Genomic DNA, 21,435 nt, shown 5'->3' on the forward strand with positions numbered 1-21,435 from the left:
CTGCTACTGCTCTCCTCTCTCCACTCTACTGCTACTACTCTCCCCTCCCCACTGTACTACTACTCTCAGTTCTACTACTCTCCCATCTCTTTACTATTCCTCTCTACTCGCACCTTCTCTCACATTCACACTCTTTTCACCCTCATTCCCTTCCTACTCTTCCTCCATTGTTTCCAATCACGCAGCATGCACAAACATTCAAACCACAGTGCTGTTTTCCCTCACCAACCAACACCTCACCTTGCACACTCCTTCAGCAATTCTCCTCAACACTCTTCTACACCATCTTTCCTCCAGATGGTCGCATGGTCCTCCTTCTCCGCCCTTGACCTCAACTGAACAACCTACACCTTCCTGCTTCCTGTTTCCCCCTTTTATTCTCTCCTGTACCTCTCCATTGGGTCTCCCCCTCACTTGGTTCCCCAGGCCAACCGCTTGCAGCACATTCCCCAGGGAGGTGTTGCAGGTAAGCAAAAGCACAAAAGTGCCCTGTCACACAGTATACTTATAGTTAGTGCATTCTAATCTGATGCACAGTCATGTAACATCTTGTAGAGAGAAAACAAGTATGATAACCAGAGCATGCCCATAAAATCAGTGCTGGTTATCATAAATATGAAAGTATAACATTGTATTATCTTGCTGTGTACTGTTTCAGTTCTGTGTATATACAGCTCTTATAGCATATCTTGATGCCATGATCTCGATGGGCTACCTGCAAGTCAAGCCCTGTGCCTACTGTCACTAAACTAGAATAGCATAATAGGCCTCAGTGACCTCTTTGTACAGTATCCTTAAATCCGTAATTGCTGATGTCATATGTGATGGCATCAGATATATAATTGAAGGTGCCATTTGTGATGTCATGTGCCTCGGTGTGAGCAGTGCCTGGCAGGGGCGAGAGTTATGTTTGCATACCTTACAATAACTGGCCATTTTTTGGGGGGGGGGGGGGATTTTGTACTGCAACAAAAGTTTTTTTCACTGAATTTGTGTGGTTTTTAAAGTGTAAGCTTAACAAGAACGTTCCTTCAACTGAGTTTCAAAGGTGTGGGTATCCGTGGACCCGCACCCCGCCACTCAATTTTTATTATTTTCTCTGTAACCAATCAAATGGACGCTTTTTCATTCAAACTGACCGATCCCCGGATTTAAATGCCAAAATATACATGCTCCAGATTTTGGTGTATTTAAAGAAAACAAACACTGGATGTATTTTCACCAAATCAATAAATATAAAAACAAAAACAAACTGCAATTTAGCAGTTCACAGCGGCACTCCTCCATCCTTCATTCCACGAAATACGCCAAACTCCTGTGTTTTTTCCCATATTAAAGGTTGTTTATTGATAAATATTTGGACAGCCGAGAATACACCGGTTAAAAAAACAACAATAACGCTTTTGACCCCAAACTGGGCTTCGTTGGATTGTAATTGACACATTCCTTGCAATTCATTATATTCTATTTCCTGTTGGAATGCGATCTCTTTTCCGTGTTGTTACCACTAGACATACACTTATTTGGTGGTTACTTGCCTATTTTCAGCAGCCAAGTTGGGTTACTCATTACACCAAATGTTTCCATTGTATCTGCCTGACGGCAAAGACTGAACACAATAAACACATATTAACATTCCAAGATTGATTTCTTTTCAATACATACGTCTATTCAAATCATTTTTTATGAATGCTGAAATTCTTTTGGACCTGTCAATATTCAATCATGCATATATATATATATATATATATATATATATATATATATATATATATATATATATATATTATATTTGTGTCATATCTAGTATCCAATTGTAACTAATGCCCACTGATTTACATGTATATCTATGTTCAGTATTTGCCTGGAGTCCCAATAGAACACATTATCCGCACGTGCAATCCCCCGGGCTATTCATAATACTCAAATATGCCATCTGGCCATAAGTATTATATGAGGTCGTTTCTTAAAGTGTCTAGTGCTATAAGGAAAAAGGGGGGATGTGAAGGCTTGCTTGAAATAAAGTGCTTGATGTTTCTAATGCTTAAGTGCGCAAATTCTCTGCATTTTTCTAAAAGTTGATGCCATGCATCGCACGATAAAGTGCCCAGTGCATGAAAGTACAACATTAAGTAAATGTATACATTAATACTGTTCTAATGATCTATACTTTGCGATATATGTTAGGCAGAATTATATGCAGTACCCTTTGGGAACACTACTCACAATTAAGACTACAAGTGACAGTACAAATACACGTTTGGAACAATCTTGTACTACAGTTAAAGTGGTAGCAATGGCTGAGCAGCCAGACCTATCTCAAGAGTAAGTGAGCAGTATCAGATAGTTACACAAAGGACAGCAATTAATATGATTCAGGCAAACACTGACTCAAGGTTTTCAAGTAAAAGAATATACATTTATTTCACTCTTCAGTTGTATAACATTACACTATATCTAAAAATCACACTCTTAATACACCACACCACTTCCCTTAAATTCCAGACAAGTTAAGCTCACAAAATGAAGTGGGAGCAAAATGGCACTCTAGCAATTTAAAAGGGAGGGAAAGACAAAGTTATTAGAAATTAACTCAAACCAACAGGTAAGTACTCGGGGCAATTGAACAAGAGGAACACCAGCGATAGAATCAGGTAGAAAATGCTTAGGGCCAAAGTCAATGGGTCAAAGGTCTTTTGCTCAAGATCACACAGTTCAGGGTAGTTGGCGGTAAAGTTTGTGGCACGGTTTCCGGACGAGGTTGGTTGATAGAAAAGTTAGTTCAAAGAGAAGAGAAGGACAAGCCCTCGGATTGGAGAAAGATTTCAAACACTTTCACCGTGGTTGAACGAAACGAGCAACCGGATTGGCACAGTACCTTAAAACGGAGAGGAAGCTGTAGCTGAGGCGGACGTTCCTGGTAGTTCCTGCAGGCTCACGGTTCCTGAAGCGACTTTCGGACTGACAAGAAGTAGGAAGACTGGAGGGTCCTGCGCTACCCAGGGAAGAAACCAGCAGCAGAGCAAAACAACGAATAAAAGGTGCGCTCCTTAAAACCCAAGCAGGGTCCGACTTTCCTGTCTATCTGGCCCACTGTAGCTCTGTACAGCGAATTCGACCAGAGGAGGGGTCCTGGCTTGTAGTTTGGGCGAACCGGTTGGTCCCACCAGCTCAAGGGAAGAAGTTTCCTGGAGGATCTTCTCTGTCGTAGGATCCTGAAGATTCGGACCTGCAGCAGGGCTTCACCGGGCGTTTCAGTCGTTGTAGGGGTCCTCTTCTGCCAGCTCCTCATTGGTTCTTTCGTTCTGTGGCGACTCTGCCTTTCCAGTCCGAGAGACCTGCCTTTTATGCACTTTTCCCCCATTCATACAGCCTGGCTGTCAATCACACAGCAGGGTGGCTGTCCTGGCAAGGACAGTCCCCTCAGCCAATCAAGCAGGAGTGCGACTTGGATTACCAAGGGAACCCATGGCAGGGGTCCGAAGATCTCTCCCTCACATCCTGCCTACCTAGACTTTCAGGCGCCTTAAGGAGGGCTTCTGTGCAGAAGCCCGTGAAAAGACAGCGAACAAAGGAATCATCCCCGGTTTGGCGTGCAGAGAAAAACACGAGAAAGACTTTAACATAAAGAAATGGTGAATAAACCCAACCGGAGCAAAAATACCATGGTTATATAAGATAACCGCGGTAGAAAAGTTGGGGTAGTTACCACTGCCACCAGCCAAGTCTTAATGTAAAGGGAGCGAAACACTGCTCCAAGAGGCACAGACAAAAAGGGATAAGAATTAACCCTTTCCAATACTACATGTAAGATGGGGTGTACTGGGTCTGTGGTTTAAAGTGACTAAAGTAAAGTTAATGGCAACTTTACCTTTTCTGGGGGACAGTAGTCAGCCCCAGTAAATGGAGTCGGTGGGAAGTCTCAAAGACAACCCTGTGTCACTGCACTGAAGGTGGTGTGTAACGCACATGAAAAATATGAGACCATGGAGTAGGTGAGGCTCCAGTGCTCAAGATCACACAAAAAGTGAAAACACACACAGCAAAACACATGTAAGAGTGGGAAAAAAAGCTCACACTCTTACCAGGTGAGAAAAATAAATCCTAGAAATCCAGCAATGCTGCTGAGGGACTCATTAGGTAAGGGAAATCAGACATTTGTGAGAATTCTCCCTAACAATACACATATTATGTTTTCCCACCATGATTTCAATATAGGAGCGCCAAGAACCTCACCAAAGAAAGCATCACACCCTACCTAGCTCCTCTCACGAACAACCTCCCTGCCTCATCTGACCCAGCTGCACTGGCAGATATCTACAAAACCACCATTAGCACTGCCATTGACATCATCGCCCCCCTACAAAAGAAAAAATCCAAAAACTCCAAACACTCCAATACGTGGTTCTCAACAGAACTAAAAGAACTACGAACTAAAAAACGCAAAGCCCTCAACGTATGGCAAAAAGCACCCAATGCCTCCTCACTATCGTCCTACAAATCACTGGCCACCCAATACAAAAAAAGAAAAGCATCATAGCAGCCAAATCTGCATCATATAATGAAAGAATCTCCAACGCCACCTCAGAATCCAAAGAGCTCTTCGCCATCTTCAAGGAACTCTCCACACCGGCCACTAAGTCACAAGAGATTGTCAAGGACCAAGCCTGGTGTAACACCATACAAACCGCCCTTCTAAAAAAAATCGAACTCCTCCAAGCCAAAATCCTAAACCATCACAAAAATCTCACTCAGCAAATCTTAGCTGCATCCCCTAAGGAAACAGTGATTGAGAACAAAAAGATAAGTCACATCACACCCTTTAAATTTAGAGAAGTCTCAGAAAAAGAGGTAATCGATATCGTTAACAGAATCAAACCCTCCAACTGCAAAGGCGACGCTTGCCCCGCCAAACTAGTCAAAGACTGTGTTGAGACACTAGCACCATTCCTCAAATCCTTCATTAATGCATCCTTCAACTCTAACTCAGTCCCAACCAGCCTAAAAGAAGCCTGGGTGCGCCCCCTTCTCAAGAAACCCACTCTAGATCCAGAAAACGCCAACAACTATAGACCCATTACAACAGTTCCCTTTCTGCTCAAGATCCTCGACAAAGTCGCCTACTCACAAATACAGCACTACCTTGAAGAAAACCACATCTTAGGCAAAAGGCAATCGGGCTTCCGCCCGGGGCATGGGACCGAATCTGCCCTTCTAGACCTTAAAATTCAACTTAATGACATCATGGACAAAGGCAAACCGGCTCTCCTCCTACTATTAGACCTATCTGCTGCCTTCGACTTGGTCAATCATGACATTCTAGGCACACAACTTAAAAATGAAGCTCACTTCTCGCCGGAAGCCGTCTCCTGGGTCAAATCCTTCCTAGAGGGTCGACTTATGAAAGTCTTTTCTGAATCTGCAAACGCTACCCCAACCACCATCCACTGTGGCGTCCCACAAGGATCCTGCACTGCACCCACCCTATACAACATTTTCACCCTCCCTCTGTTCAATGACCTCGACCATCACCACATAGCTTACACCAACTATGCTGACGACACCCAAGTCCTGCTCCCCCTTACTGGCTTATATGAACAAGACGCCGCAGCACTAACTAAAATATACACAGCCATTCAAACCTGGATGGCAGCCAACGGACTCTGCCTTAACGGGGACAAAACAGAGATCCTACTAGTTGGCACCAAAGAAACACTAAATAAACTCCCGCCTCTATACAAATCCTTTAACGTCGATAACTGCACCATCACAGTCTCCACTGCGGTAAAAACGCTAGGAGTATACCTCGACTCCACTCTCTCCATGACACGGCAAGTCAATGCCGTAGCCTCCTCTGCTGCATTAACCACTAAGATAATCAACGCCGTTAAACCCTTCCTATCCCCTAAAAACTGCCTGAATGTAGCCAGAGCCACAGTAGGTACCAAATTGGACTACTGCAACTCCCTCTTCCTGGGCACATCTGCACAAAACATTAAAAAAATGCAAGTCACACAAAACAATGCTCTAAGAGCAGCCCTAAGCATTCCAAAAAGGGAGCACATCTCCCAAGCCAGAAAAGAAGCACATTGGCTACCTATAAAAGAACGCATACTATTTAAATCCATGGCCATCACACACAGATGCCTCTCTGCTAATGCCCCACCCTATCTTTCTGAAAGGATCACCCTCCATACCTCCTCTAGACCTACCAGGTCACACCTGACCAACCAAACATATGTACCCACTTTCAAAAGAAGCAAAGCCGGAGGGTCCAGCTTCCAACACCTAGCACCCAAAAATTGGAACGCACTCCCCACCGCCTTAAGAAGCGAAAAATCATACCATGCCTTCCGTAGACTACTCAAAACCACGCTGTTCCACTAACCCCGCCTCACCTGTATTCTCACCACTGTAATTATGGAAATAACAGCAAATGTATGAAAAAACGCGTCTATGCTAATCTGTATATCTGTATACTCACCATGTATGCCTGTAACAAGTAAGAATTCTTAGCGCCACGATGCCCCCGGGCAGATGTGCGCTCTACAAATCCAAATAAATAAATAAATAAAATAAATAAATAAATAAATAATAAAGTGCTATATGCTTGCCAATAGTTGATGCATACATTTGCTCATTGTTAATAGGATAAGTGTCCCTACATGCTTGAATGCACCATAATAAACATCACATCACTTTACTTGCATTGCCTCATCCCTGAGGTTAGCCTTTCGTACTCCAATGAATTGTCTTATGTCAATAAAAACATGTTGCAAAAATGTGCATCTAACTGTGCCAATGTGCAAAAATATATATAAAACCTGTGTCAAAGATATTTAAAACCACACATAAAAACGCTTGTTCAGTGAGTCGACTTGAGATATCAAAGAACTTTCCGTCACTAGCTTCTTTTTACATTTCCATTTCTATATTCAATTCATATCTCTTTTACTGGGAAATGAAAAATATATTTTGAAAAAAAATGTAAGTTACTACCTCTAAAAGTTAGTCTATAATTTCGTGAAAGACAATGTTAAAGGTTTATTGTATTATTATACGCTAAACATAGCCTAAAATAAAGCTTACGTTGTTGAAACCTTAACTCTCCCTTTTATGTATTTTGTTAATGGTGTTTTGTGTTTAGTTTGTGTACCTACTTTTTGGTCATTTTAGAAGAGTTTCATGTATGTTCCACAGTTGCCCACAGGAATCAGTGGGACATGAGGCACAGCCGTGATTATGGGGAAAAGGAAGGCATGTTCCATTTCTACCCCAAAGGTGCGCAGAAGGCAGCAACCCACCCCAGCGGCCGCCACAGGTGATCCGCTTAAAGAGATCCAGTGTCAGGTTGGAGACCCCGCAGCTCCAGGAAGAAGAGAAGCACAGCAGGATTTGGGCCTTTGCAAGTCAATGGCAAAACGTGGTTGAATGGGGCCTGCTGAAACATTTGTCCACTGACCACAGGGACCCCTGAGCGAAAGTATCTTGAATAACCCACCAACATAGAGCCCCAGTGTAAGTATTCACGGTGATGGTTACTGAAAACATGGCTCCAGATCAGCAAAACAACTTGTTTGGTACAAGATCTTTTTGTGTAGGGTGGTTTATAGGACCCAGGGAACTTGAACCTCAGACCAACGATGACGTAGACGTCCCAAAAGTATAATAATCTGCCTTCTTTGGAGTGGGACTCGCCTATCAGGAGTGAAAATAATGGCAAAGATGGCTCCAGGCGATTGGAATAATGTGCCCACTCCGATTCCAGCAGCTTCATGGACAAATAGGGGCAGCCAACCAGCAGAAAACGGTCCCATGAAGGAAACCATGGTGGAGGTGACCCAGGATGGCCCAAACAAACAAGGGCAGGCAGGGTATTGATGCCCCAATAGCCCCTGGACGACCACTTCCTACCGCAAGGTGTGCAGCAAAGGCAGTATTTTGGGAAGGTGGTGGTAAAAACGGTTCAATGATGATCCCACCACTGAAGTCTCAGTCCAGCCAACGAGGAGCACGAGGGGGGAGGACGAGTACATCCCAGGAGCCAAAAAATAAAAACAACTGAGCTGGAGGTATAGGACACAAGCCAAGCCAGTATGGGCAAACTTAGTCCGAAAATTGCAGCAGCACATTCTTGCCAAAGAATCCTCCAGCAGGTATGTTAACCTGCAGAGTTCAATCCAGCAGGGCCGAGTTAGGGTACTAGTTTTTGCTAGTTAAACCCATGCACTCTGCATCTGCCCTTAACCAGCCCTCCAATCACAGTGTTATTCAAACAAAGGTTTTGTTGGCCAGCCAGTCAGGTCATCCCCAAAAGCCACCAAACAATCAAGTCCACCCACGGTATGTGCATGGGCCTGACTATGGGCAGGGACTGGTCCAAACCAGCCTCAACCACTAGGAGTGAGCTCATGAGTGCACAACAGCCATTTTAAGCATGCTTCCATAAGCAAAGGAATGCCCAAAAACAAAATGGCAGAGAGTAGAACTTTAAAAAGAAATACAGAAGTACCCCAATGGCTACCAAAAATGTACATTGGGCTGATAATGCGGTAATTACGTTGTATCCCTGATAAAGCCAAAACTAAATGTTACCACCATTGTACCCCTCAAAAACATTTGAAGGTGATATAAACACTGTGTGGTCAAAATAGGGTACTCAAAAAGCACCAGAGTCCTAGAATCCTTATGGACTGCCTTTGGACCATATACTCAAAAATGGTTGTTTCGACAGGGGGACTTCAATGGAACAGTCTGAGATCCTAAAATTGAGGGGGTCAGGGGGCTAAACATTTAGGGGGTCCCATAAAAGGGACATGAGAGCCATCAACAATGGCATTCTGTCCTAACACCTTGTTCTATGTGTGCTTGTTTGTACTTGGCATGTTTTTGTTGTGAATTGTGGTATGAAGACGGTAGTAGGCATATATGTTTTTGTGCGATAATCGTTTTTTGAAGTGTGGTTGTATGTGTTTGTTATTTAAGTTAAGGTGTTTATTATTACTATTTCTTTAGATTGTAGTGTTTGTTTATAGTATTGCATATTGCCATGCATGTTTTAAAGTATACATATGTGATCATCTTACTTTTTTACTTTTGTTTGGCTGATGTCACAGATGGCCTCAGAAATCAACAGAGAGAGTTAATAGATTTAAGGTGCTTTTTTGATATTTTAATTGGGAACACTGGGACAGTTGAAACTAAGGTGGTCGTCACCGCTCTATCAACCTCCACCCCAACCCAGGTGGCCCTGACCACCAGATTTTCCATGATGTAGTAGAACCTAAGTTAACCCTTACTGCGTACGTTTTCTGCGTTTCCGAGAGTGAAACCTAAAGGCTGTGGCCTTTTCTACCCATCTCTCTCTTAGAGTTACTTCTGGTCTGTTTTTACTGCCAAATATCACCAGGGATTCTCTTCTAGTCTATCCCCTTCACATACTCTATCTCCTTCTGTCTCTATTTCTCCCTATACATCCATCTTCCCTCTCCTTCCTCTGGGATCTTCCTTCTATCACACCCCCTTTTCTGTCCGTCTCCACTCCTTCCCTCTTTTCTACCTGCCTTTACAGCTCTCTCCCCAATCTATTCTCTTCTATCTCTCTCTTGATCGTATCACACTTTCTCTGCCTAACTCTCGGAACTACCTTCTTTCTGCTTCACTTCACCCTCTCCATTAATCCCACTACTGCCTTGCACTCTCTCACCACTCTCCAACCATACTCTGTATCACTTACACTCACCTTCACACCCTCTCAGAATCCCTCTACACTTCTCTCCCATCTTTCACACCCTCCCTCATACCACTGCACACAACTGGCACCACTCTCTCCTACACAATACCTTACATACACTGTCACAAAACACTGCTGCAGTCTACTCGGAACTTTGCTCCACTATCTGCCCTCTGCCTGCCCTCTTGGTCCACTACAGCTCCACCTGATCACACAGGATCTGCTTGAAATTACCGAGTTGAAAAGTCTGACCACCAATAGTCTTCCACACCTCCCCCACCTTACACCTATATATTGTTATTAACTTTACCCCCCCCTCATATACATATGCGTATAAATGGGGGTCAGACTTCTGGTGGTAGGACTTTTCTACTTAGGTAATTTCGTCCTAACCCATCACACCTGTAAATCTCCTTTGTGCTGGCTGTTCTTTTTTAGACTGGCCTACCCTCTGCAAACACTTCTCCCAGCTCCCATTGGTCTCCCTGTTCACGTTATCCTCACGGCTAATCTCTGGCTAAGCTATCCCTCTGAGGATTGGGACTTCGTGAAGGCTTTTAGACTCGCCCCCTTTTCAGTCTTCATTTGTGGGGTGGCAGCCACGTGTTGATGCTACTTGTTTTCTGGGTGGGTTTCTTCCTGTGCTAGTGAGTTTTGTTTCACCCTAGGTTTGGGAAGGATTTCTGTGTCTCACCTGCAGTCCCTTCTCACTCCATTTTCGGTTGCTCCACCATTCCCCTGGAGTCCGTGTGGGGTTGGTGAGTTGGGTGTAGGGTGTCATCTCTGCTAGGTAGGACAATTCCCAGGCCATTCCATGTTGGTTCTCGATCCGCTCCCTCTGGTTCTAGTGCAAGGTTTCTTGGTTGTGTCCTTCTGGGAATTGTTCTGAAAAAGACAAAGGAGAACTGTTGCCAGAAGACGGGCATTGTGGAAGGGATAGTGGTACCATCAGTCACATACAATGCGCATACTGGGTAGAGGCAGGGACTCGTCCACCACCCATTTCTCTCAGCCTCCCTAACCCCATGGCCCTGACCATGTCATACTGAGTTACGGTTCCAACAATGCTTTTTTTTATTTTATGTTTAATAAATTATTAATCTAGTATTATACTAAGGATCCTATTTTTTTACTTTGTGAATGATCCACATATATGCAGAGTGGCATGGGTTGGCATTTTGGTGATGTATATAGCCATTGTATTGTTTTGGACATGTGGCCGTACTGCACAGGAAAAAAGAATGCATGTGCTTGAGGCTTCAGATGTTTTTGTGCATTTGCCGGAATATTGTTCATTTAGTTGTGTCCTTCCGGCGCTACTGTGTTGGATACAGGGGATCATCCTGTGCATTTCATGTATTTTATTTCAAGTTGCTGTATATTTTTAATTTTGTGTGCATTTTGCAATACATTTTTCATTTCGTTTTTTCCCCCCCATCAACCCTGCTGCTTGTTTGGTGCGGTGGATCATTTTGTGCGTTTCACACTTTCTGCCGTATATTTCTTATTTGATTTTCTACCTCCAAACCTACTGTGCCCTTGTTATTGGTCTGGTGTGGCCAGTTGTACATACGTTGGCAGCCGGACCAAGGAATCTTGCTTGTCTGCTTCCAACAGAGGATGTTTCATGTTTTCATGGCATCTAGGGCATGCTCTACAGTAATGGACATTCAAAGGTATGTTGTTTATTTAGAGCAACTACTAGCAAAGGGAGACTCTCATTCCCGGTAACCCATTATCCCTCATTGATAGTTCACGTTAAGGAGGAATCCCCCACAGGCCTGTGTTATGTCTTGCGTCTCTTTGCTCTGGCCCTGTGTGGATGCTTGCTTGATGGAATGCCTGGTGGAATGTTAGCCGTGGAATGTTGTGTTGGGAGTGCCCCTGTCCTATGAGAGAGTTAGAGTGAGCTGCCTGTGAGACTGGAGGCCGGTGGATGTCTTCCTATGTATACTTCTTGTACCTTCTACTTACTTACCATGAACCTACCTCACATTTTGAAGTGTACTGTGTGGATCTTTGGCTTCTCAGTAAATCGTTGAGGAGACGAGTTAGGTGGGAACATTTGGGCTCATTGATCTGCGGAATGGAGCTAGTGGATATTTCTAGTTGGAGGTTGTGGCCAAAGTTGGTTTACATGTTCATAGTCTGCCTTTTGCACATTTTAAATTGGCAATGTCAAATGAAAACGAGTGGTACTAGATGCATATGGTCAGTGACTCGATGAATAACTGTATGTAGAAAAGAAAAGTCGTACAGGTGCATCTCTTTTCATCTCCTTTCTTGATACTGGGGAGGGTTTCCTGAAGTTTCTCTGATGTTGGTATCAAAGCACATTCAAGCAGGACCCCTAAGAGAACTCACCATGTTTTTGGAAACCTATTTCTTACTTGGAAAGAACGGGATGCAGGATGAGATGTTTGGAGCTTGTACGTGCATCACTAGGGTAGTGAAATAGAGTTAGGTGGTCAGGGGACTTCTCTTTGACTCAGTTAAGTCCCTGACCGGCAAGATGCTTTCTCTTCTCAAGCTGTGTTATTAAATGTGGTTCAGTTGGAGCTCTCTGCAAGCTGTTCTCCAGCATGGGGTCTGGCATGGAGTCACATGCTCATGAATATTCCCCGTCGCCAGGTTGGGAATCCTCGGTAAAGAAAAAATCATTTTGTTTCGTTTCTGAACCGTCTTTCTACTAATAATCAATCACTGGTCTCTCGGTCATACTGCCCCCAGCCAATGACTGCCCTCTACCTAAGCCCCTCCTCTGGCAGCCATCTTCAGAATTTTACCGCACATTCAAGTGTTGGGAGTCCTCGTGCTATAGCTCTCGAGCTTTTACTGCGTATTGCATTTTTTCGAAGAGTTTACTCTTATTTATTCGGTCAATTCGAGCCTCAAGCTCCACCGATTCTTCTTCCGATCAACGGGGCTCCGTTTTGGATTTTTCTACGCCCCTCAAGGGCGGATTGCCATCGAATTAACTTCTTGCAGGATTCTGGAAGATCTTTGAGGCCTACCCTGCGTTGGACATGGCCCAGAACAAAGGAGATTCGACGCCTACTGGATCCAAACTGTTCAGGAACTGCCCAGGATGTGGACTGCAGAACGTCTTTAAGGAGGACGAGCACTCTCGGTGCCTCTACTGCCTATACGCACACAAGTCGCACGTGGAGGAGGAAGTGCGTTCTGCAAGAACATGTCCGTCCGGACCATGAAGGACCGTCGTAAACATCTCGCTGGCTGGCTGGCCCAACAAAAGGCAAAGCACCGCGAGTCCGCCGTTGGTTCGGGCTCCTCGGCTGCCAGACAAGGCGCGATGTCACCGACGCCATCAACCACGAGCCAACGCTCTGGCTCGGTGAAAAGGAAGTCAGAGAACCCAGGTAAGCTTCGGGAGAAGCCCTGGTCGATCCTGACGGAGAAATCCAAGATGGGGGGGCGAGGCGGTGACCCTCCCCCCTAAGGTGAAGGCCTCAGACGCGCCCAAGGTCGTGAAGGCCCTGATTCACCCGGCAAAGGCCTCGATCGAAGGAGTCGTGGCGGCCCTGGCAAAGCCTGTGGAAGCTACCCCAGTGGAGACGACTTCCGGGCCTAGAGTTTCCCTGCCACCCCAGAGGGAATCATTTTTCCAGCCTATCGAGAAGACCCCCGTGAAACCCCAGGATGAGAAAGAGGGGGGGGCCACAGTAGCCCTAACGGACACAGATACCACCTCCGAGGATGAGCTGGCTGGCGTCAAAGCTGTCCTGGAGAAGACGTTCGATGCCTACGGGAGGGATCCCGAGGAGGCGGACATAGAGAAGAACGGTGGAGCCGACGAGGAGCCGTGGGCCCGTGGAGGAAACCGAGGACCCTGCGCCCCAACCGTTGCTCCCGTCGCAACCGATGCCTACACCACAGGACAATTCAGGAGTAATCTTGATTGCTTTGCAGACCCTGTGTACTGAGATAAGGACAAGGTAGCCCTTACCCCCAGCAGACGATCCAGCGGCGCCTGGACCGTCAGGGAGCCCACCGAACAAGCGGAGGCAAATCCATCCTCCCCCTCCCTTCCATCCTTCACCTCCATCCCCTCCACCGAGAGATGAGACGGGAACGGAGACGGCGACGACGGGATTGGACGACGACGGTGGTGATGACGGGATGGATCTCCCATCACCCCCTGCCCGGGCCTCACCTTCCGACGAAATTGGCTCCTTTCATGCCATTATCGCCAGGGCATCAGAGCTTTTCCAGCTATGCCCCGAAGAGCAGAAGAAGGAAGGTTTCCTCTACCAATGATGGGAGGCTAATAGGAAGACCGTCCTCTCAGTCCCGTTACTGGACGACATCTGGGACGAAGGAGTGTCCCTGCTGAAGAAACCCATCCACGGCCCCTGCGAAGAGGGACCGGTAAGAGAAGAAGTACCAAGTCCCAGACCCCGCTCCTATGTGCCTCAGGGCACAGGCGTCCCCGGATTCGGTGGTCTCCGCGGTGGCCAAGAAGAAATCGGCGGGGGCGACGGCATCTACTTCCACTTCCCCACCTGACGGTGAGGGGAAGAAGCTGGACGCCATGGGACGATGGGTCATCTTGTCGGCAGCAACGACTATCAAGGCGGCCAACGCCCTCGCGATCGTGGCGCGCTACGACAGGGAGCTGTGGTTCAAGTTCGTCCCCCTCCTGGACTTCCTCCCAGATGACAAGAGGGCAGAAGCCCTTGAAATCCTGCAGGAAGGCGAGGTGGCGTTGGACCACGCCATCACAGTGGCCACGGACATCGCCGACACCGGCTTTCGCCAGATGGGCAACAGCGTTTGCCTGCGCCGGTACGGTTAGCTCAAGGCCACCGACTTCTGTCAGGACGTGCAGAACAGGGTACTGGACATGCTCTTCAACGGAAACAACCTATTCGGGAAAGCGATGGACGAGTCGCTACAGGCCATCAAAGCAGACACCGAGACGACCTGTGCCCCAGGCGCTCTTCATCAACGTCGGCCGTCCTTTCGGACCTCCGGAGGCAAATCCCAAGGCGCCTCCAAAGGATTCGGCGGCAGTGCATGGTCGTACCACCAAGCTGCCCATTCCTCATCGCAGGAAGCTTACAGAGGCCGCAGCAAGACCAGTGGATACCGTGGGAGGCCGGCTGGCGAACTTCGTCGGCGTGTGGGAGTCCATCTCCACCGACCGTTGGCTGCTAGATGCCCTGGCCCACGGCACACTCTGGAGTTTCAAAGAAAGTGTCCCCATTTCCCTCCTGTGGCCAGGAAAGAAAACCATGTTCCACAGCTGCGTCTGGAGGTACGAGCCATGCTGAGAAAGGGGGCGATAGAACTCGTCCCAAAGAGGCTCTGGGGCTCTGGAGTATACTTGCGGTACTTCCTTGTCCGAAAGAAGACCGGCGGCTGGTGGCCCATCCTGGACCTTCTGCGCCTCAACAAACACATCAAAGCCCAGAAGTTCAGGATGGTTACCCTTCAGCACGTGCTGGGACAGCTGGAGGAAAGCGACTTCCTATCGTCGCTGGACTTGGAGGATGCTTACTTTCACATCCCCATACACAAAGGACATTGAAAGTCCCTACGTTTCATGGTCCAAGGGCGGCACTACCAGTTCAAGGCCATGCCCTGCGGGTTGAAGTCGGCCCGAGGGTCTTTACCAAGTGCCTGCCACCGGTGGCGCCTGCAGGGGATCCATGTTTACCCCTAACTGGACGATTGGCTCATCCGAGCAAAGTCGAGAGTACTCGCTGTTGACCACCCAGCGAAGACCGTCTGCCTGCTCACAGAGCTGGGATTCTCGATCAACTTTGCAAAGTCCCACTTGGTACCGTCGCAGGACGACCTGTTCCTGGGAGCCAGACTCGACACAGTGGCGCAGTTGGCTTCACCGTCGGAAGAGAGGACGAAGGCCATCCTGGGCAAGGTACAATGGCTTTTGACCATGGAAGTGGCCAGGTTGAGGTCCATCAAGTGCCTGCTCGGCCTGATGTCATCTTGCATCTACCTCGTGCGCCTGTGCAGGCTGCGGATGCGACCACTGCAGGAGTTCCTCGATGCCCATTGGATGCAAGTGGCGGGGAGCTTCGAAGACAAGATCTCCCTCAACAAGACTTTCCATCAAGTGATCCGGCGGTGGGGCACCCGCGTGCATCTCGCGGCGGGCATGAACTTCCAGACACCAACGCACCAGGAAACTGGGACGACGGATGCATCCCTGGAGGGATGGGGAGTGCACACCGGAGATCTCCATGAAAGAGGCCCGTGTTCTGGGCCCAAAGGTCTTTCCTTCCGTCCCTCAAGGGCAAAGTGGTACGGATCTTCACCGACAACAACACCACAATGTTCTACATCCGGAAGCATGGGGGCACCAGATCCCCAGCCCTATGCAAGGAAGCGCAGGACCTGTGGGACTGGGCCGTCGCCCAGGGAATGTTCCTGGTACCTTTTCATCTGGCAGGAGTGAAAAACACAGTCGCTGACTCTCTCAGCAGGGAGCTGCACTCTTGCCATGAGTGGGAACTTCGGCACGATCAAGTGGATCTCCTATACCGACAATGGGGCAGTCCCCAGATCGGCCTGTTTGCGACGGCGGTGAACTCCAAGTGCCGGAGGTTCGCCAGCAGGTTTCCCCAGCCGGGGAGCATGGCCGATGCATTCTCCTTGCCCTGGGACAGCCTGTTCCTTTATGCGTTCCCACCGTTGCCGTTGCTTCTGCTACTCATCAGTCAACTCAGACGGTCCCGGTGCAGGATGATCCTCGTCGCACCGGCGTGGCCGAGGCTGATATGGTTCCCAGATCTTCTGGACTTGTCGGCGTCCCCCCCAGTCAAACTGCCCATGGACACGGATCTTCGCGCCAGGGAAGGAGGCGCCATCCTACATCACGACCCGGGATCGCTGAACCTACAGGCCTGGCTCCTGCAGCACTAGAGTTCAGAGGCTACGATATCCCGGCAGACCACGGATTACGGCCCCTCGAGTGCTGCCGTACTTGCTGTCGCTGGCCAAGGCGGGGCTGGCACATGCCTCCATCAAGATCCATCTGGCGGCTATCTCCCGCTACACCAGAACTCAGGGACAGTCGGTGCTGTAGTCTCACCGCCTGGTGAAGGAGTTCATGAAAGGACTGTTCCGCTCGTTCCCGCCGGTGATGGCTCCGGCCCCGGCGTGGGAGCTCAACGTGGTGCTGACCAGGCTCCTGGATCCCCCATTCGAGCCCTTGCATTCAGCACCGCTGAAGTTCCTATTGTGGAAGACAGCGTTTCTTGTGGCCATCACCTCTGCACGACGAGTGTGAGAGATTCAGGCCCTCTCCTGTATCCTCCATACCTGACATTCCACGAGACGAGGGTAGTGCTAAGGACGCACCCCTCCTTCATGCCCAAGGTGCCGTCGGACTTCCATCTCAACGAGCCCTTGGTGTTACCTGTTTTCTTCCCGTCGCCTTTGTTGCCGGCTGAGAGGACTTTGCACTCTCTGGATGTTGCTAGAGCGCTAAAGTTCTACGTGGACCGCACGAAGAGCTTTCGGAAGACATCACAGTTTGTGAACTTTGGACCCGTGAACCAAGGGAAGGCCCTCTCGAAGGCTTCCATTTCCAGATGGCTCTCCGGCTGCATCATGCACTGTCACCGGTGGGCAAACCGACCTTTGCCCGGCCGTCCGAGAGCCCATTCAACCAGAGCGATCGCTGCTACTACGGCGTTCCTGTCTGGTGTACCCCTGCTGGACATCTGCAGGGCTGCTATGTGGAGGTCGACTCACACCTTCACGAGATTCTACTGCGTCGACCAGGATTCCAGGGAGGAGTCCAGAGTTGGCCAGGCAGTGCTGCACAACCTGTTCGCTTGAAGGAGAGCCTGGTGAGGAGGTAAGATATGCTTAATGTTGAGTTGTTGAAATGCTTGATGTTAAGCCTTGCCACCTCCCGTGGTTGTGCATGTGTGTACTGCAATGTATTCTTGTGTTCATGAGCATGTGAATCCATGCCAGACCCCATGCTGGAGAAGGAACAATTTACTTGCCTGTAATTATTGTTCTCCAGCATGGGTTTGGCATGGATTCACATGCAAGCCCTCCCTCCAACCCCTCTGCAGCTCTTCTCTTGGTCCTACTGCCACTTTATGTCCTACCAAATCTGAAGATGGCTGCCAGAGGAGGGGTTTAGGTAGAGTGCAGTCATTGGCTGGGGCAGCATGACCCAGAGACCAGTGATTGGTTATTAGAAAGACAGTTCAGAAAATAAACAAACTAATTTTTTCTTTACCGAGGATTCCCAGCCTGACGACGGGGAATATTCATGAGCATGTGAATCCATGCCAGACCCATGCTGGAGAACAACAGTTACAGGTAAGTAACGTGTTCCTTTCTTGACTTTTATAGCAGATGATAATCCACAGTCTTTGCTCCTGAACCCCCAAGAGCAGCAGTTTCTACGGTCTATATGGCTCAATTATTGCATTTAAATTGCTGTTCCACTAATTCGGTCCACTTTTGCGATTGAATATCCTTGCAAAAGAATCCAGTTTCACTTTTAACTAGTTTAACAAATATACAGGCTACTGTGCTCATGACCATTGATATTCATTCGAACACTATAATAGTTTTAGGGATCAACAATTTGACATAAACATCTTCATTTAGGATTCCATTGACATAGCTATAAATCAGTAGTTACTTTGTAAATTGCATATTTTGTTTGTGCCTATGCTTACTTGTACGTGTCACATCGCAGCAGGAGAAGACTGTGTCCTCCTGCCAATGGCAGTACACAGTCCTCTAGACAAACCTGTACTGTGGCACAACTGAAAGTATGCAGTGTACTAGAAAGTGGATGTTCCCTGACTAGTGGTCTGTTTGCTAGATATGCAAGTGGTCATATGCAATTTGGCAGGGTTACGCTGTAACCTGATCATTGGAGTGCAGTTTGGTAGTGCACAAAGTGTCAGTTGGAGGATTTTCTCACATAACTGTGGACTGCTGTCTTGGGCAGTGTTTCTTGGTGATGCTCATGCCTTTATTTATTTTTTCTCCACAGCATCCCTCATTCCATCTCAGCCTTGGCTGGTGTGTTGGGGACGTGATGGAAACACTAAAGGGAAAGTGCCTCACTGAGCTGCAGGTAATGACCAAAACCACTCAAGCATCATCTGGTCTAACTTTTGTTTTTGCTTTTTTTTAATTCAGGACAAAGGAATCTGGAGGATTAAGGAAGCATGCATAGTTTGGGAAGGACTTCAACGCTTCCTTTTCTACAAATAGCAGAAAGCCTTCCCGAGTGTGACCCTAAGGAGAAAAGTCAAAGCAGGAAATAGTCGAAGCAAAAACCCTATGTTTGAAATGGAGATTGAGGAGAACGTTATATTGGCAGAGGATGGCGGAACCAAGCTTGAATTATGAGGATTGTGTACTGCAGTAGCAGAGGCTGCTTTTGGTGATGGGAGGGCGTGGGGGGGGGCAGATAATGGGGTGCCAGCGGGAGGCTGCGGGGCGCTCTGGGCACCAGGGTGGAGCCATAGGGACTGCAATCCCTCCCACTTCCTGCCACTGGCTTGGCTCCGCCACTGGTGTACTGCAGGGCTGAGGCAGAACACTGAAGGTGAAGGCTGTAACTGGGTACAAGAACATGCTTGGCAAGCAGGACCCAGGAGGCAGTGGAAAAATGAAACCAAGGCAAGAGATGGCTATGAAATAGAGGGGGAAAGGGGGAAATGACAGAGGTGAGACACGACCGCTCAGATGAGCATTCGCGGAAGCATTGTAAGAGGATCCAGGATCTCATTTTGATACCCAAAGTAAGAAGGCACCAACCCTTGTGAACATAATATGCTGTTGCTGATTTTATAGCCTCAATCAGAGGATCCTTACATTTACAATCAAAAACCTGCATCAAACATCAAAGGAGCCTGCAAGTTGCCCAAAAGCACCATGGTCAACCATAGTAAGGGGTGTTAGGAAAGATTTCTCTTTACTGCACCTTTCCTTCCATCTTTATGGAACCCCAAACATTTTGCTTTTATTTTTTAATCTGACCCCTACTTTTTGCCGTGCAGTACACTGGCCTTTGCTCATATGTTATGGGGAAACTGACATGTCCTTCAGGCTGTCAATACTGGAAAACATTGTTTCCCTTAGTCGTGTTACTACTTTTGGTTACTTTTGTATCACTTATGGTAACTTTTTATTATTGTACAAAGGAGCTTACACTGCAGTACAATGGGGTACATTTTTGTTTTGCCTTAGGCTAACACTCAGAGGATTTTTGGTTATGCTAGGTGTGCTAAAGGGATAAGCTAGTGGCAGCAGTGTCTTTATCCCCACTTTTTGGGATTTTTTGTTTCAGCATTACAGCGTTTACTGTGTTTGCCTACTAACTGTGGCTACTGGTGAAAACATGGCCGCGCCATGAGATTTTTCGCTTGCCCTTTTGCCATCTTGTTCTTTAGCCTTCTTCCTACCCTAAGAGGCCAGGAAAATCCTTATAAGATCTTCCAGTGCCTGGGAAAGCAGAAGCTTTTGGCGGGCTACTGGAGGGCTGTGTGTGTTTGCTGGCAGGATGTGGTCTGGGACTGTCTGGTTCCAATCCACAAACTGGTTTCAGTGTGTCTGAGTGGTATGCATGAATGTTCCCGCCAGTGGTCCTGATTAGACCACTGCTGGCATGTGTGCATCGGCTAGTCTTGCTATTGGCTAGTAGGAGTTTCGGCTCTTACTTGGCTTTTAGGATAAGACGAGAACCCGTGCATCCATTCTTAAGAGATCCTGGAGAAACCTATCCAGCTGTGAGACCTGCGAAGAAACCGGAGACCCGTCGGAAGAAGGCTTGTCAACCAACTTCGGCTGCTGTCCTGGAGGAACCCTGTCTTGCTAAAGATCTTTAGCAGTCCTCTGAAGGAGCTGCGACCCTTTGAGTGGAGGGACCATCCATTCCCGACATCTGCTCGGTACCCTGCAACAAAGAGCCTTCGGACGTGTCCCGGGATCGTCCTGTAGCTGATCAGCTTTGAATTTGGGCTACGGTGCTGCCGGTGTCATCGTTCCGAGTCTCGACTTGGATCTTGGGGGCCCCTCGGCTGGCCCTACCAGACTAACCTCTGCTAAACTTCAGCATCCTAGCGCCAAGGATACCCGAGATAGGAGGGAAAGTCTGACCGCAGCAGTTGAGCCCCTTTACATCGCTGTTCTGCGGTGACCACTGTCCGAAATCAATAACCTGTCCCGAGTCCCGTCCTGAGAGGGATCCTGCATCAAGGTTTGCTGTATTCTTCAGTCGAGAGTCCTTGCAACAGTGAAAGACTCCAACCGGAGATCAGCTAGAACCTGCAACCCCTGCACATTGAGGACTGTGACCTTTGGCAGGAAAAGCAACCTCAGACCCTCTTCCATTGTCCTGCCAATACTGGGGAAGAATCTGAGTACGGGGAGTAAGGTACAGAGCTTCTTACCTGCCCCAATACTCCCATTATAATTCAATGGGCTTATAATAAACCTTTATTCTAACACTTTTTGCTTTGCCATTACTTGCTTGCGCTAGGCTTCTGAAAGTTGGGGCTACTACTGTTGTACTCTAACCATAAGAACCCTTCACTGGACCCCAGAGACCCTAACTGCATTTTTTCCTGCTTCAAAAATTCTGTGGAACTTTAACCTGAACTATTGGGCAAAAGGCCCTGGACAATTTAAGCTGGGGATCATACTCTGTGGAACTTGAGTGCATAATACTA

At 47.7% G+C, this 21,435-nt stretch overlaps 1 protein-coding gene across 2 annotated transcripts in view; it reads left to right on the forward strand.

Moving 5' to 3' along the window:
- USB1 (U6 snRNA biogenesis phosphodiesterase 1) overlaps positions 1-21,435 on the forward strand; it is a 304,701-nt gene that overhangs the window by 244,030 nt on the left and 39,236 nt on the right. Inside the window, exon 6 of one of the 2 annotated variants that reach the window (XM_069654466.1) lies at positions 18,750-18,833. The exons of the other annotated variant lie outside the window; for it this stretch is intronic. Coding sequence (XP_069510567.1) covers positions 18,750-18,833 — 84 coding nt within the window. The remainder of the gene's footprint in view (positions 1-18,749; positions 18,834-21,435) is intronic. 2 annotated transcript variants of the gene reach the window in all.

Source organism: Ambystoma mexicanum, chromosome 1p (assembly GCF_040938575.1).
Source record: "Ambystoma mexicanum isolate Mex_15411 chromosome 1p, UKY_AmexF1_1, whole genome shotgun sequence".
In the NCBI taxonomy this organism is placed as follows: Eukaryota; Metazoa; Chordata; class Amphibia; order Caudata; family Ambystomatidae; genus Ambystoma; species Ambystoma mexicanum.